At 51.1% G+C, this 13587-nt stretch overlaps 4 protein-coding genes across 4 annotated transcripts; 1 reads left to right on the plus strand and 3 right to left on the minus strand.

Annotated features, from left to right (window-relative positions):
- Window positions 1-79: 79 nt before the first annotated feature.
- On the plus strand, window positions 80-1521 carry ANOM_011111 (uncharacterized protein; the record flags this gene model as incomplete). The annotated part of the gene is made up of 3 exons (XM_015556367.2): window positions 80-384; window positions 502-643; window positions 718-1521. Coding segments are annotated over 3 exons (1251 nt in total), but the record flags the coding sequence as incomplete, so codon positions are not given.
- A 191-nt stretch (window positions 1522-1712) lies between these two features.
- ANOM_011112 (cation diffusion facilitator family transporter) lies at window positions 1713-5834 on the minus strand (the record flags this gene model as incomplete). Its single annotated transcript, XM_015556368.1, has 10 exons — window positions 1713-3532; window positions 4105-4411; window positions 4481-4584; window positions 4638-4866; window positions 4928-5016; window positions 5081-5161; window positions 5209-5356; window positions 5429-5473; window positions 5530-5579; window positions 5720-5834. The coding sequence occupies 10 exons, from the start codon at window positions 5832-5834 to the stop codon at window positions 1713-1715; spliced, it is 2988 nt and encodes a 995-aa protein (XP_015401341.1).
- Window positions 5835-6697: 863 nt separating this feature from the next.
- Window positions 6698-9343, minus strand: ANOM_011113 (AFG1 family ATPase; the record flags this gene model as incomplete). The annotated part of the gene is made up of 6 exons (XM_015556369.1): window positions 6698-7042; window positions 7090-7252; window positions 7309-8053; window positions 8133-8347; window positions 8406-8709; window positions 9313-9343. The coding sequence occupies 6 exons, from the start codon at window positions 9341-9343 to the stop codon at window positions 6698-6700; spliced, it is 1803 nt and encodes a 600-aa protein (XP_015401340.1).
- A 3833-nt stretch (window positions 9344-13176) lies between these two features.
- On the minus strand, window positions 13177-13551 carry ANOM_011114 (tetratricopeptide repeat protein; the record flags this gene model as incomplete). Its single annotated transcript, XM_015556370.1, has 1 exon — window positions 13177-13551. One exon carries the CDS (start codon window positions 13549-13551, stop codon window positions 13177-13179), a length of 375 nt encoding a protein of 124 aa, XP_015401339.1.
- Window positions 13552-13587: the final 36 nt, after the last annotated feature.

Genomic DNA, 13587 nt, shown 5'->3' on the forward strand with positions numbered 1-13587 from the left:
GAGAGAGAGAGAGAGAGAGAGAGAGAGAGAGAGAGAGAGAGAAAGCTGAAACCGAGGTCAGTACTAACCATTGTTAGCCGTTTCGCAACGCACAATCTGGCTCTTCCGTCGTCAACAGAACGCGCGCCAGGTCAATCTAAACCGGTGGTCGACGGTCGACATCCGTTTCCGAGGGGTGTTTAAGACCCTTAAGAAGGTACCGCTCTTTCGCAAGGGCTTGTATGAAGATGATGCAGGCCATGGGGATCCTCCGGCGCGGGGATACGACTTTGCCACTGCCGTTAGGGCCCAAGGACAAGTCGTCTATGCGCTCCTTGACGAGATCCTGGGTGCCTTGAGCATCACGCGTGAAACAGAGGATCCCGAGTCTTATTTTTATCTTCGGTAAGCTTTCCCTTAAGCTCAGCTGTTTCAAATCTCCCCATCCGCTACCTGGAGTCGTAGACTTCCTCTCCATTTGTGACGGAGTAAAATGCTGAATCAGGGCTGACGGGCAAGCAGTGCACGACTGCTCAACTGTCAATTGGAATACTGGACTGGATATCGCGAGAAGTACAAGGATGCCCCGATTACGGCGGGATTGCTAGCCCTCGAGTATTACCCGGAGCAACACTCTACGCGTGCGGTTCTCCCTGTTTCTACAGTACGTCCTGCCTAACTCTCTATCGTGTGCATTGCATCCCAGCGAACGTAACTAAGCTCAGGGTTCTCTTACAGACAACAGAGAAGCATGAATTGCTGAAATCAGCCCTGGAAGGAAAGTTTCAGCTGCTGCTCTCGCAGTTGCTCATGAACATCCACCGCTTGCACCCCCCTGGCGACAAGTTCCCCGACCAAGAAGTGTTTCTGATCGGCCTGCACGGATCCCGGTTGCATATATTTCGGGGTATCTTCCCCGGACACAAGACCTCTCGGCTCTGGAGCGGCCGGCACAATGCATCCGGGACCGACATGGAGATGAGACGGCTCGTTGTCAGCAATGCCAACCAGCGGTTCTACGGCCGGCAGAATCTGGAGCAGTTCATGCAGAAGGTCGAGTGGCTCCAACTGTCAACCTCTGACAGCGAGCCGGACCCGCGCGTCTTTCGCATCCTGGGGAGTAAAGAGTACGATCTGTGGGTCGAATCGGACTTTTACGCTGCGCTGCGCTTGCTGGTGGGCTTGGTCATGTATCTGATGAGCGGACGCGCACGGTGTGGCATCCTCCAATATAGTTTTAGTTGCTCGCCGTACGACGAGGATGACGAGCCCGACTCGGAGGATGAGGAACTGCGAAGGAAGGCCGCGCAGGAGGAAGAAGATGTGGTCTCACAGGAACAGAAGCTGAGGGCCTTGAAGAGGCAAAAACGGGAGGAGGATCAGGAGCGGTTCTGGAGACGAGAGGCAATGCGATCATCAACCAATGACCGCATTGGAGGATTCAAGGATTTTCGTCAACCGTGGTGGGACTGGGTCTGGGAGGACAAGCATGATGACGGATGTGCTAAGGATGATGCCGACGTGGTTTTTGAAGGCCCTTAACCGTTGCCCATCATTTGGTCAACAAATGAGCCGCTGTAAGACGGTCCAGTGGGGGACAAAGGGACCTGAGAGAAAGACAGACGCGTCCCATTCACAGCAAAACTGAGATTGTTCATGTCTACCTGAGAGAAGCTCGTAACATCCCATGTGCAGTTACCACACATAATCCACAGTATTACTCCACAGACGTCCTACTCGCGATCCCTATGCCGCCTTTCGGATTCAAATTCGGTGAACCCATCAATACCTCGTCCATCCTGTCCACCGGTTCGGAAATACTCGCTGACAACACCCAGGGCATAGCACGTTGCTGCCGTGGCAAACCCACCGATGAGCATCCGGCGTAGGATTGTGCCGATTCTACTTCTGCTCTTTCGAGGAGGTACATTGGTCTCAGAGCAACCGGAGCCAGATACAGGGCTCGCGGTATTGGCGGTATTTGATCGACATGAAACCTCATCGCTGAGCAAGGGTTCGTCTCTCACATAGGCACCAAGCTCGCTCTTTGCGTTCTCCGCGAGAGCCTTTTTGAACACAAGTATATCTCCGCCACCCGAGACGATCTCATAGCCATCGACTTGCATCTCTTCAAAGTATGGCAAGAACTTGGATGGGTTATTCAAGCGGGGAAGAATTTCAGATGGGTGAAGAAACTCGTGCGTTGTATGAAAGGATGAGTTCGATTCCGCTCGTGTGATCTGCAGGGTCGAAGGATCATATGCTAAAACGCGGTAAGTGTCGCCGATTAGAGAGCTGCCTGCGGGGGCCGGGGTGTTTTTGCGAGCTTGCTTGCCAGGACATGATGCGTCTGTGTGATCTTCTTGCACAGGTAATCCAGAGTTATTGGAACTATCTTCCTCTGACTGAAGTTGAGCCGTACTTTCCAGCATGGCGGGCCCGCTTCTTGTTGTTCCGTTCACTGACGATGCAGGCACAGGTTCTTGAAACCTTGCTCTCACATCTTCAGCCCTGACATCGCTGACAGGGTCTACATAAGAGTCAAATGCAGTATCCAAGTCTTTGCGCGTCTTGTGCCGCGCCTCGGGATCTCCCTTCAAGCTCTTTGCGTTATACAACGAACGGATGTCGCTAGCACGCAGGAGGTCCAGATCCTCTGCCATTTCTTCCCTTAGCCGTGGTTCCTGTTGCTGGGCTGGACCTACAACTGCGGAGCTTGCGGATTGATAGTGGCCTGGGTTGAATGCCGGAAATCTGGAAGAGGTTTGATCTTCAAGTCCATTCGCTTGTGTTTCGTGGTCCGAATCGAGTTGTTCTTTCATGGCGCTTCTATGACGTTCCACTTCTGATGTCGGCCGTTCGAGGGAGTCCTGATGTGGACGAGGTTCACCGAGCGTAGCCCCGTCTGTGTTCGTGCCCGCTTGTCCCAGAATATATGATGGATCTGCCTGATTTTCCTTCACCGACTCGAAACCCTGGAGTGTACTCGCACCATCGTTTGGATGCTCGTTCGCCCGATCGACAACAGAGAGGTAGCCGGTCCGGTTCTCATGCTGCGTGCGTTTCCCGACAAGGGTGTCCGAAGATCCTCCGCCACGTGTCTCAGCGGTGTGCTTGGATGATTTCTTAGGAACCATACGACCACGAATGGGATCATATTCAACGTCCTGCACATCCCTGTCCTGAGCAACGTGACTGGTTCTATCAATCTCGTCTGGTTTGCCCATGCCGAAAACCGAACGACACACTGACATAATCCTATTCTCCATGTTACTGGGGAAGCTCAACGGCTGAAGCCTTCTCCCGAAAAGAGCTGTGTATGGATCGGTGGCGATTTCCTTCCGAATCTGCTCCATCCTCTGCTGCATACGGGCACTTTCCGCTTCCCAGAAGCTCATCTGAGGGCGTGCTGCATTCTGTGCGGATCCCGGGGTGCTGGGTTTGGACCTCGTCTCGTCCCACCTTGTAGTCCACCACGGGTGACGGTAGTGGTGTTGATGACCCCATACTGCTGGGGCTGGGGCTTGTCGTGGATGAACAGCTGGTGTGCCACCTGATCTTGATTGAGAAAGGCGTTGATACCGGGTTATCCGTATCCGTGTGTGGGCATCGGCGTTTCCATATCGTTGGCGAGAACATCCCCCTAGTGTTCGGACTTGAGTGGAGCTCTTGACGACGTGGGAGGAGAACGGGTGTGGTGTCGGGCTCGCCGATAACGATCTGGTAAGTCTTATCGCTCTCGGAGTCGACAGCGGTAGCGGGTACAGCATGGTTGCAAACAAATAGTATCACATTACAGGCTAACTAAAGTAGAAAGAAGCAGAGAGCGTCACATCCCTTGTAGCAATCGATGACGTGGGGGGAGAGAACAGCAATTGGACGCCAAAGGCGGAAGAGAGCTTGGAGTGGGGTCATCTGATTAAGGTTGGCGGCCTGAGGCAGACAACCCCTTCCATATCCTCCGCACTCCGCACTCCGCACTCCGCAGGTGGACCGTATGTACATAATTCTTTAGGATCACAGCTACCAAAACCCACTTTCTCGCTTAAAAAGGCCACGAGCATATAATAAACCCCTCTGGCAACATTCAAAGAATAGATGGACACAAAATTGCCTTCTACCCACAGCATGTCAACTCCTCGCACAACGTTCCGCATAGCACTTGGCATTTCTCCAGCGATCTCTTGCGTAGCTCCTGCATGGTCTCCGCCGATTCATGCTCCGTAGAGATGGCCTCCGCCAGGGGACATGTTTCCGGCTGGAGTGTTGCTGAATGGATACCGTACGCATGAAAGCATTCATTCATGGTCTTGGTCGTTTTCGCAAAGTTCTCCACGGACGGATCGGAGACCACGACGTGGACCGATGCCAGAGTCTTGTTCTGATTCAGACGCCAGATGTGAAGCTCGTGGATGGCTAAGACACCAGGTACCTATGCGCATTGATCAGTATTGAAGTCCAGAATGCGAAGACAGTTCACGAAGATGGCTTCTCCGGATACTGATCCTGAAGGAAGACTACGTGCCTTTTCTAGATCGTGTTTCACGTCCGCCGGATCCAACCCGTTCGGAGCGCTCTCCAACAGAATAAGGCCAGATCGTCGCACTGTACATAGTCTTAGCCGAGTCCCCGCGTAATCTAAGATGAGATCAAGATACCGAGAGGAAGTGAAGACAGCATAATCATCATGGCGATCCCCATACTCGTACCTGGGTCTGCATAGTATCTGCCCTCATAGTGTGCCAGCCAGATCACCAGGGCTGCAGTCATGACTCCCAGGTTATTGGCCGCATCGCTGACCACGTGGAGCAAAACACCTAGCATTCCCAAGTCGTGTCCCAGGGAGGTCGGTTGTGTGCCGTGCAAGTGGTGTTTGTGATTACGATGCTGCATGGTGGTGATCGTCAGTAATTATCATCACATTAGGATCAACTTCCCACGAACGAACCTCAGAGATATCTGACTCATGGCTGGTAGGTGGAATAGGGGACAACGGTGCTGCCGAATGTCCATGATGGCCGTGACCGTGGTCATGTTCTGCCCATCTTTCAGTCTTGTATCACAACCGAGCAAAGCCCTCTTTACCAGAGACGAGACGCACCATGCAGGAAAATTGCGCTGATCAGATTCAGACCCAAACCCACCGCGCCCATGATGAACATCAGCTTCGGATTCTCCACGTCTAACTTGGATCAGCGGTGACGTGTCTGATTCGACAGGAAGACCAACACTGCAACGAAATGAATCGCTCTATCGACTGTAGGAATACGCTGATCCCCAGGGCGAAAAGAAGCGCACCGTTGAAGAACGCGCCGAGTAGCTGGGCTCGCTGCCATCCGAAGGATAAGGATTTGGGTGCATCGTTTGTCTCGGACACCTATGGTCAGGGGGATCGGAGTCCACACGTTAGTCGTTTGGGTAGTCTTTGGGAAGACTCAAGGCATCCTACCCGGAGAGCCACCAATGCTACGATGAAACCGATCAGGTCGTTTAGCTAGATGCTAATTAGCAACGCCTCCACGCAGTTCCTCCGTAGGCATGAATCCGTACATAGTGGAAGGCATCAGCGACCAAAGCCAAAGAATGCGTATAAAATCCGACTACGAGACAATCTCAGCGACTATCCTTCACTCAGACGACTGAGCCTGAGACAACAGGGGCAAACACTGGGGAACGCGAGGAGAGGGAAGAGGCAGAAGAACAAGGCGTGTTTACTGGAAATCTCCGCCACGAAGAAAACCGTGGAAATCCCAATCACGGCGGACAAACGCTGTGAGCGCGTGATTTTGAAGCCCATCGTTCCGCTCCTTTTCGTGCAGTTCGATGTTGACGGTGGAAAGCAAAGGGGGGAACATTCGAATCGAATCGATCTCAATTCCAAACGCGACCAAGGAAGAGTCGGAGAGTTTCACCCCCTTGCGTGGAAATGGCCTCTGGAATGTATGATGCCCTCTCAACGGGCTGAAGGGGGAAGATGAAAAGAGGCAGAGAAGAGAGTACGCCTGTCTTTCGATCCCGACGGGGGTGAAACAATTCCGCAGTGAATTGGCAAATGGATCGACATGAGGTGGAACATGGCCATTATCGGACAATTGTCATGCAGAAAGTGACCGGAACCCTGGATGGCTCCCAAAATAGAATGTGTGCATACAATCACCAGGCTGCGATTGCTACTGGCTTGGCCCTGATGAAGTCCAGTCTCGTGTTGCCAACCCGAGGGACTTGGGAGAATTTTAAATGCAGCCGAGCGGGAAAGTGTCAATGAGCAGTCGCCGTCCTCCGTACGGATCTTGATTTCCCCTTCATCTTCTTGCTCTTTGCAAAGTTACAGCAGCTCCGTCAGGCCCTGACTAGCCGTCCAGTGGCGTCGTGATCGAATCGGTCTGCATACCAAGTAGGGCTGGGGATCACGTACCGAATTCAAAAACCGGGGGACCGTTCCACTGTTGGACGTCGTAACGGACATGCATCCCTCAGGATGAGCCACACACGTCTTGCTGCGGAACGCGTTATGACGTGCCTTCATACCATGGCGTGGATATCTTCAATATGTTCATACTCATGGCCTTGCAAAGTGCCACACATCTATCTACGTCGATATGTACATTCCACGTGCAAAGGAGACAGAGAGAAAGAAGGAAAGTAAATCGAATGGTATACAACACCCAAGTCTATTGCGATGAAATGGCAGGAACGTAGGACCAATGTGGAGCCCTCATCACATATTATCCTCGCTCCAATGACTTCTCGCTTTTATCCATGCGTCGTGCTCGCTTTTCCCCTGCTCAGCATCCATCCCGACCCCCAATCCCCGCTCCACCCATTGCTTGCTGCCCATCTCGGAGAGACGCGAGAGGGCCCGAGCAAACGCAAAGCGCTCCTCGTCGCCGCTGAAGATGGAGGTGGACTTGAGGGCTTGCATGGAGAGGCCAAGGTCGTCCATCATCATACGCATCGCGTCGGAGAGATCGCTGCCTTCGCCTCCTTGGAGAGAGCTCTTCACTTCCGCCTCAGAGAGGAAGAGGTTGGTCAAAGGCACTTCCGTGGTCAGGACTAGTTTGGCCTACAGGGGATTAGTCGAGTTCTTCTCTGTGCGGGGTGAGTGCTTACCCTGCTTTCATAGACGGCATCAATGAAAGTAATGAACCGACGCGCAAGATCGCGCTGATTCAAGTTCATTCCGGGGACGTCCGTGATGATGAAGGCGTCATAGTTCCGGACCAACTCCAGGTAGTCCGCAGCTCCTGTCGCTCGACCGATCAACTGCTGAAAGCTAAACTGAGCGGCTCTGCCACTGGCCAGGGGAACCTCGATCTTGCGGCCCCAGACCTCCTGCGTTGCTGGGTGGGGGGATCTTTGGGATCACCCAGGAACTCGAACCATTTCTGGGCGTGTTGATCAGCATCCAAGCCCAGTGGGTGGTGGTAGACGCCGGAAGGCGGTCGAGGGATTTTGCGGTAGTCTGTGGGAGAGTCCAAGTTGATCACGTCCAGAGCGGTCTTCAGGAGGTTGATGCACGGGATGAACGACTCCCGCTGGATGCCGTTCTTATACAGATCGTCGGGGTGCCTGTTGGAGGTGGTGATGAGCACGACCCCATGGGACATGAGGGACTCCAGAAGCCTCCGCAGGATCATAGCATCCGCAACATCCGTGCACTGGAACTCATCGAAACACAGCACGCTCGATTTCTCGGCAATGGCCGCTGCTACCAAAGGCAACGCATCAAAATCATTGCCGTACCGCATTTTGACCACATGCATGCGCCTGTGTACGTCTTGCATGAAGTTGTGGAAATGGATCCGAGACCTGGACACGATGTTCGACGGCAAGGTATCGTAAAACAAATCCATGAGCATGGTTTTCCCACACCCGACATCTCCGTACATATATAGACCTTTCGGGAGGCTCTCGGGGACGGTTAACTCTTCCTTCGCCTTGCCACGTCCGAACAAAGAGCCCAGGAACGACGTTCTCGGCTGAGGATCCAAGGTTTCGGGATTCGGATGGATGACGGTCGGAGGGTGGTAGCTTCGCAGCCTTTCGTGAAGGTCTTGTAGCCTCTCAATGATCTCTGCGCGTCATGCCATCGTCAGCATTCACCATGTCCCTTGGGGTTGATCGTCGACAGTGAAGAAGAGGGTAGGACGTACGTCTCTGGTATGGGTCATCCCGTAGGCGACCCTGCTGCACCCGCGAATCATATTCCCTTAAAGGACCACCCTGTAGCTCAGACGCAACATCCGACCTAACCTTGTTCGCCGCTGCTGTCGCGTACCGTCGCATATACTCATGACGAGGCTCACGGGTTTTCAAGCCGTGGGTTGGATGAACGATTGTCGGGGTTGGTGTCCGGGAACGGCCCACACTGGCATGTGACCGATGTGCACCTCGTCTGCATTGTCTGACATAGGCCAGCCTCGTACCTCGAGGCAGTATCGTCACCCTTCGAGACCCCAGCGTGGCTGGAATGTACTCCACGCAGAGCCTCGCCGCCGGCCCGCTCACTGGCATCGATGCGGTATCTCCAACAGTTCCTTGAACTTTTGCGTTCCTTCCTTTCGGTTTTGAAGTTCTCCTGACTCGTCGAGAGTTCTTGCGCACTAGGATCCACGCATGTAGGGGTGTATCGTTTGCCGCGCAACAGGATTTGTCTTGAAGCCGAGGTTACTGATCGCGAATCGGAATGACGGAGGAAAATCACGGCGGCGGGTGAAGGGTGGGGAACACCTGACCGAAAGTAGTCAGTCGTTCAACTTCAGTGCGATTGCACATATCAAACTCGGGACAGGGCCAAGATAGTAAGCTTACCGATTGTGAAGGGAGCAGAGAAGCGTCCACGACAACTTGTATAATCAAGTCCTGGCGTGAGTTTGGATCGGAAGAAGTTCTCCCGTTTTGGACACCACCGCCTTCCGTTCTGAGTCTTCTAAATGCCTTACGTCCCAGGATCCACTATTTTCCATATCCGCACCGCCTCACGGCACTTTGGATCCGTGCAGCGTTCGCCAGCACAACTCAAAGATGTCTCGTAGGAGAATTCCGCTGTTGAAGGTAACCAACCAATGGCTGTTTCTCTTGGGAGATGTGATCGCAGAACTGTAGAATGCGAGGAAGCTTAGAGATGCTTCGATTTCCTAACATTTCTGGAGTGGCTGAACTCGTTCTTTGATTGCTGTGGGCCCAGTTGAAAATCGGACGTACTATGCTTCTGGCATAGTGAGTGCAAGGTGGGCCATCTGGAGACGCAATTCCTGTCTGTGCCTGTCGGTTCTCGGAGCCGTTGTCATTGAATCGAGCTACCTGAAAGAAAATGTTCCTTGTTATACTCACACATGTTACCTCCTTCGATGTCTGAAACCATTGACCAGGTCTCTTCGCTCCAGGTAAGGAAGCCCATAACCAGCGAGGCAAGGGTCTATCCGTCTACTTCTTGCGTTGGACTGGGCTCCCTCGATTATGTGATCGTTAGAGAAGTGCTCAAAGAAAAGAATGGCACTCTGGAACGTCATTCTATCCAAACAGGCAAACTGGACCACGCCCTACGGTTTCCAATGTCATAGTGGGATCCAAGATCGTACAAAGGGAATGCAATCGAGGCAATGATGTCCTCCATCTATAGTCGACATCTCCAAAGCGTACGTGCTCAATAGTGGCCACGGATATCGAACGCTGATCTCGACGCCTCTTCCTGTCTTATAGAACACTCATAATACGTTGGCTGTATATCTGTAGTTGTGACCACTCTATCTTAGAGTTGCTCTTTAGGGAGATCATGAGATGGCTCGTACGTTTAACGAAGTGTTGATCGTGTCCCTTGTACGTCACTCAGTTCCGTCAGTGATATGCTATTGGTGTCTTGCATTGTATCGCTTTGACCAACAAGACCCATGGATGGAGACGTCCTAATACAAACCCTGGAATACATTCGATGAATGATAGTTCGGCTTGCAACTGTTCGCGAGTCTTCCGATCTGGTGTAGAAACACGTGTGGCGGCACGGCTTTCTTGATGATCCTATGGATCTCCACAAATCCTGCTATTTTTATCGGTTCTGGTGGCCTTTTGCCCTGATGGTCCTGATGACAGCCGTGGAAAAAGCATTGAAATCTCAAGGGAGCCTCATCTGCTGCGGATCTCCCTGTTCCTTATTTGGTGAACCTTCTCCTCACCCGATTTATCGGCCATGCTCTCTTTGTTACTAGTAGTCAAACCATGGGTCGATCTCCGTATTACAGCGATTCTTCCTTATCACGCAGTCAAAAGTGCAGTATCACCGCATGTGCTGGAAGGTGCAAGAGGAGTAGGTACACACTTATCAAGCCAGGTGGCTCACTTAAAGTCACTCCTACCACCAGCACATCTACTTCATCTGTGAGCCTGCCCATGCTAGAAAACAAAGTGGTATGTTAGAACATCTCAGCTTGGTTGAAGGCCTCACGCCAGATGCCTTGACTCTTAAACGAATGCTTTGGCGTCCATGACATGGCTATAGCCATGGTCACCAGTGAAATATCTTAATCCTTGTATGCGTCGGGAAGAGCGCTGATAGCCGTGGACAACAGCAAATATCCTCCCTATAGGGGTGAGTGTGGGCTTGCTGTGCTGTTCTCCAGATTCTTCCCTGAGCCCTTCAATTGTACTGTGTTCTACCTTCGTTTTCGCTAAGGATGTGATGCTAAGTCATAGCGCCACGATCACGCTTTGTTTCCTGTGCCCTTTTCACAACCATGATTGACGGTGGTGGAGGGCATTGTCGGCAACATTTGAACTGCCATGGCCCTTCAACCTATCCTTGGCCACCATTTCCTCCTGGTGGAGCTCCTGGGGTAGGCGCCTATAATGTCTTCACAGTGACTCGAAATCCGATGACTATGTTCGATGAAGGCCAAGCCATTGTGCCTCAAATCACTACGTGAAAGTGATCAATCCCAACTTGGAGATCAATGAGTTCTCAGCAGCATTACTTAACAACATTCGATCAACATCGAGATTAGATTCCCCCAAACCGCCTAAGACACGCCACCGAAATAGCGATGGTCTTCCCATTCGAGAGATACGTAAAGCCCATCACTCGCGTGACCTGCCAGGCGTCAGTAAGCTCGCTCGGTCCCTGACTGTTCATCAGATGTACACACCTTCCGTTATGATTTGAAGCGAACTTTCAATCTTTACAACGGTGTATATCATCTCCACCGGATTAAACCTCGTTCTTTGGGTTGCCATAGTCCTAGTCATGGTCACCTCCCCCCATCGTCTGAGAAATACCTCTGTAACCAGATAAGTAGGACAAGGTGCCATATATCGTTCCAGACAGACACACTAACAGAGCCGATACACAAGCAGACTGTTTCGTGCTGGGTGGCGAAAAGAGTAAGGATCTGTCGAAACGCCCATTTGAAGTACTTTATGTATCCCACCCAGGTTCTCACGTTGGATCTCGGTAGCGCAGGGGACTCTTCGCAAAGGGAGCGGTGGAATGCGCTGAAGCGGGGTATGCGCTGTCAAGCCAATTGAGGTTAAACGGCATCATAGAGGCAATAGTGTTTCAGGCATTCAAGACTTCGGCGGGCTTAAAACCAACTTCGCCCCAGTACAAACGTCAGCAAACTGCTCTTTATTTTGCGCTCTTTAGGCTTGCCTACTGCTAAGACTTTGGGCCTATTATCACAAGAAGCATGACTTCTCAGAAAAGGCCGGCCAGCCTATCATCAGAGGAAACCTACTTTGATGATCCGTCTGATGAAAAGGTGGATAGTGAATGGGAAAAGATAAAACAAGGCCCAGCCAAGCGAGTTGCATTTGAAAGAAGGTGTATTGAACATGAGCTTACAAATGAGAAACGGGTGATCATATTGCAAGACAACCCTAGCACCAGAAGCCACTGTCGCTTCTGGAAATGCATTCCTACTAAGTTAAATGGGGAACCTAATATTAGGTCTGCATTTCGCTTCAATGTCAAGGACCTTTCTGGTCGTTCCTACGGTAAGTTTCAACGATCTGCAAAAACCCTATTCCAAATATCACAAGGCTTAGAACCGAACAAGTACTACCATGTATCTTGCATTGAGCAGATATTTCCCGACCTAGCTGCCCTAATAGAGCACCGGGATTTGCGAATGGACGGAGTAACCCAGATGGCCTCAGCCAGCTGGCAAATATCCCGCTTCCACAACGCCATTGAAGATTAGTTCCGCTACAAAGGCTACTCCTTCGACGTGAAAACATACGATCGTCTTGAAAGGAAATATGCCAAGTGGAACCGGAAATCAAGCACGTCAGAGGTTAACCATCAGCTCGAAGCTCATAGGGCGGCTCTCGGAATTGTGAGAAGTGTGGAAGCATACCGGATGAACCGCTGAGAAAGGACTATTTTCCTCAAGAGCCTCAAAGCTGTCTGCTAAGTGAGGTTCTTGCATCTGTAATTGGCGTGCAACATTTGATGGAGTACCTGTAGATGGATATTCAAACCTTCGGCGTATTAAGGAGGTTCGGCGCAGCTAGAGCAGGTTTTTATTGCTTTTTATTTTTATTTTTGGGTGGTATACGGTATCGTATATTTCTGATTTTGACCTGGCACGAATGGGGATCAGAGATGTCACAGTGGCTTCATTTGCTTGTACAGAGGTGCTTTTTTGAACCGTAATCACATGGTGCGCTAATCCCGATATGGTCATATGGTATGATACCCTTCCTTTTACGCTTGAGACTAGAATTCAGATATGCCCTCACTAATGGTAACTTGACTGCCCTATACTCTCTTAATCAAGCGTTGGAATGTGCCAATACATGCTACAAAAGAAAGAGATACATTATTAGCTAATCCATGAAGCGCGGCCGTTACAATAGTATAGACAGTCGGTCTCACAGGAGTCTCGGAAAGTTCTATAAATCTACGATCATCTGGAAATCGGCGGTGTATTAGCTGCGAAATTCGAGCAAGGTGCTTTGCATGGGTAAAAAGCTCATAAGTCGCATATAACAAGAGGTGTGATGATAGTAGTTATACTTCCATGATGAAAAAGTCGGCGAGAGGCTGTCGAGCCTGTGTCAGCGACTAGCAGAAAGTTGGTTGAGGCATACATTGCTGCGGAAGGTGCAAATCCGTCCAGGTAATCCCTTATATCCTTGCCAATGACCGTATTAGCCAAGGATTTGGCAACCTACAATCCATTGTTTACAGAATGAACACCAGTACTAATTGACCTTCTTTAAAAGGTCCTTTAGCTGCCTCATGAGAAGTCTTCCTTTCGACTTGAAGCTTAGCTTCGGATCCTGTTCTGCTGGTGACTCATCTGACAATGCAGTGGACGTGATGTTGTTTTCGGACATTGCTTGTTGAGTCGCAGACGCCTGTCTTGTTCTGGATTCCTTCATCAGATCCTTGTAGAAAGCAACAAGGGTCCTCTCCGATAACAGTCGATCAGGATGGTCTTCGGCGAGCACTTCCGATTGTATTGCAACAACATGTTCTAGCAGTTTGACCGCCTCCTTGATCTGTCCATTCGCTTGATATGCTAGAGCGAGCTCATGCTGTGATGCCAGTCGATCAGGATAGTCTTTAATAAGCATTTCCGTACGTATTGCGACAACATATTCTAGTAGTTT

Source organism: Aspergillus nomiae, assembly GCF_001204775.2.
Source record: "Aspergillus nomiae NRRL 13137 chromosome Unknown contig00610, whole genome shotgun sequence".
NCBI classification, from domain to species: Eukaryota; Fungi; Ascomycota; class Eurotiomycetes; order Eurotiales; family Aspergillaceae; genus Aspergillus; species Aspergillus nomiae.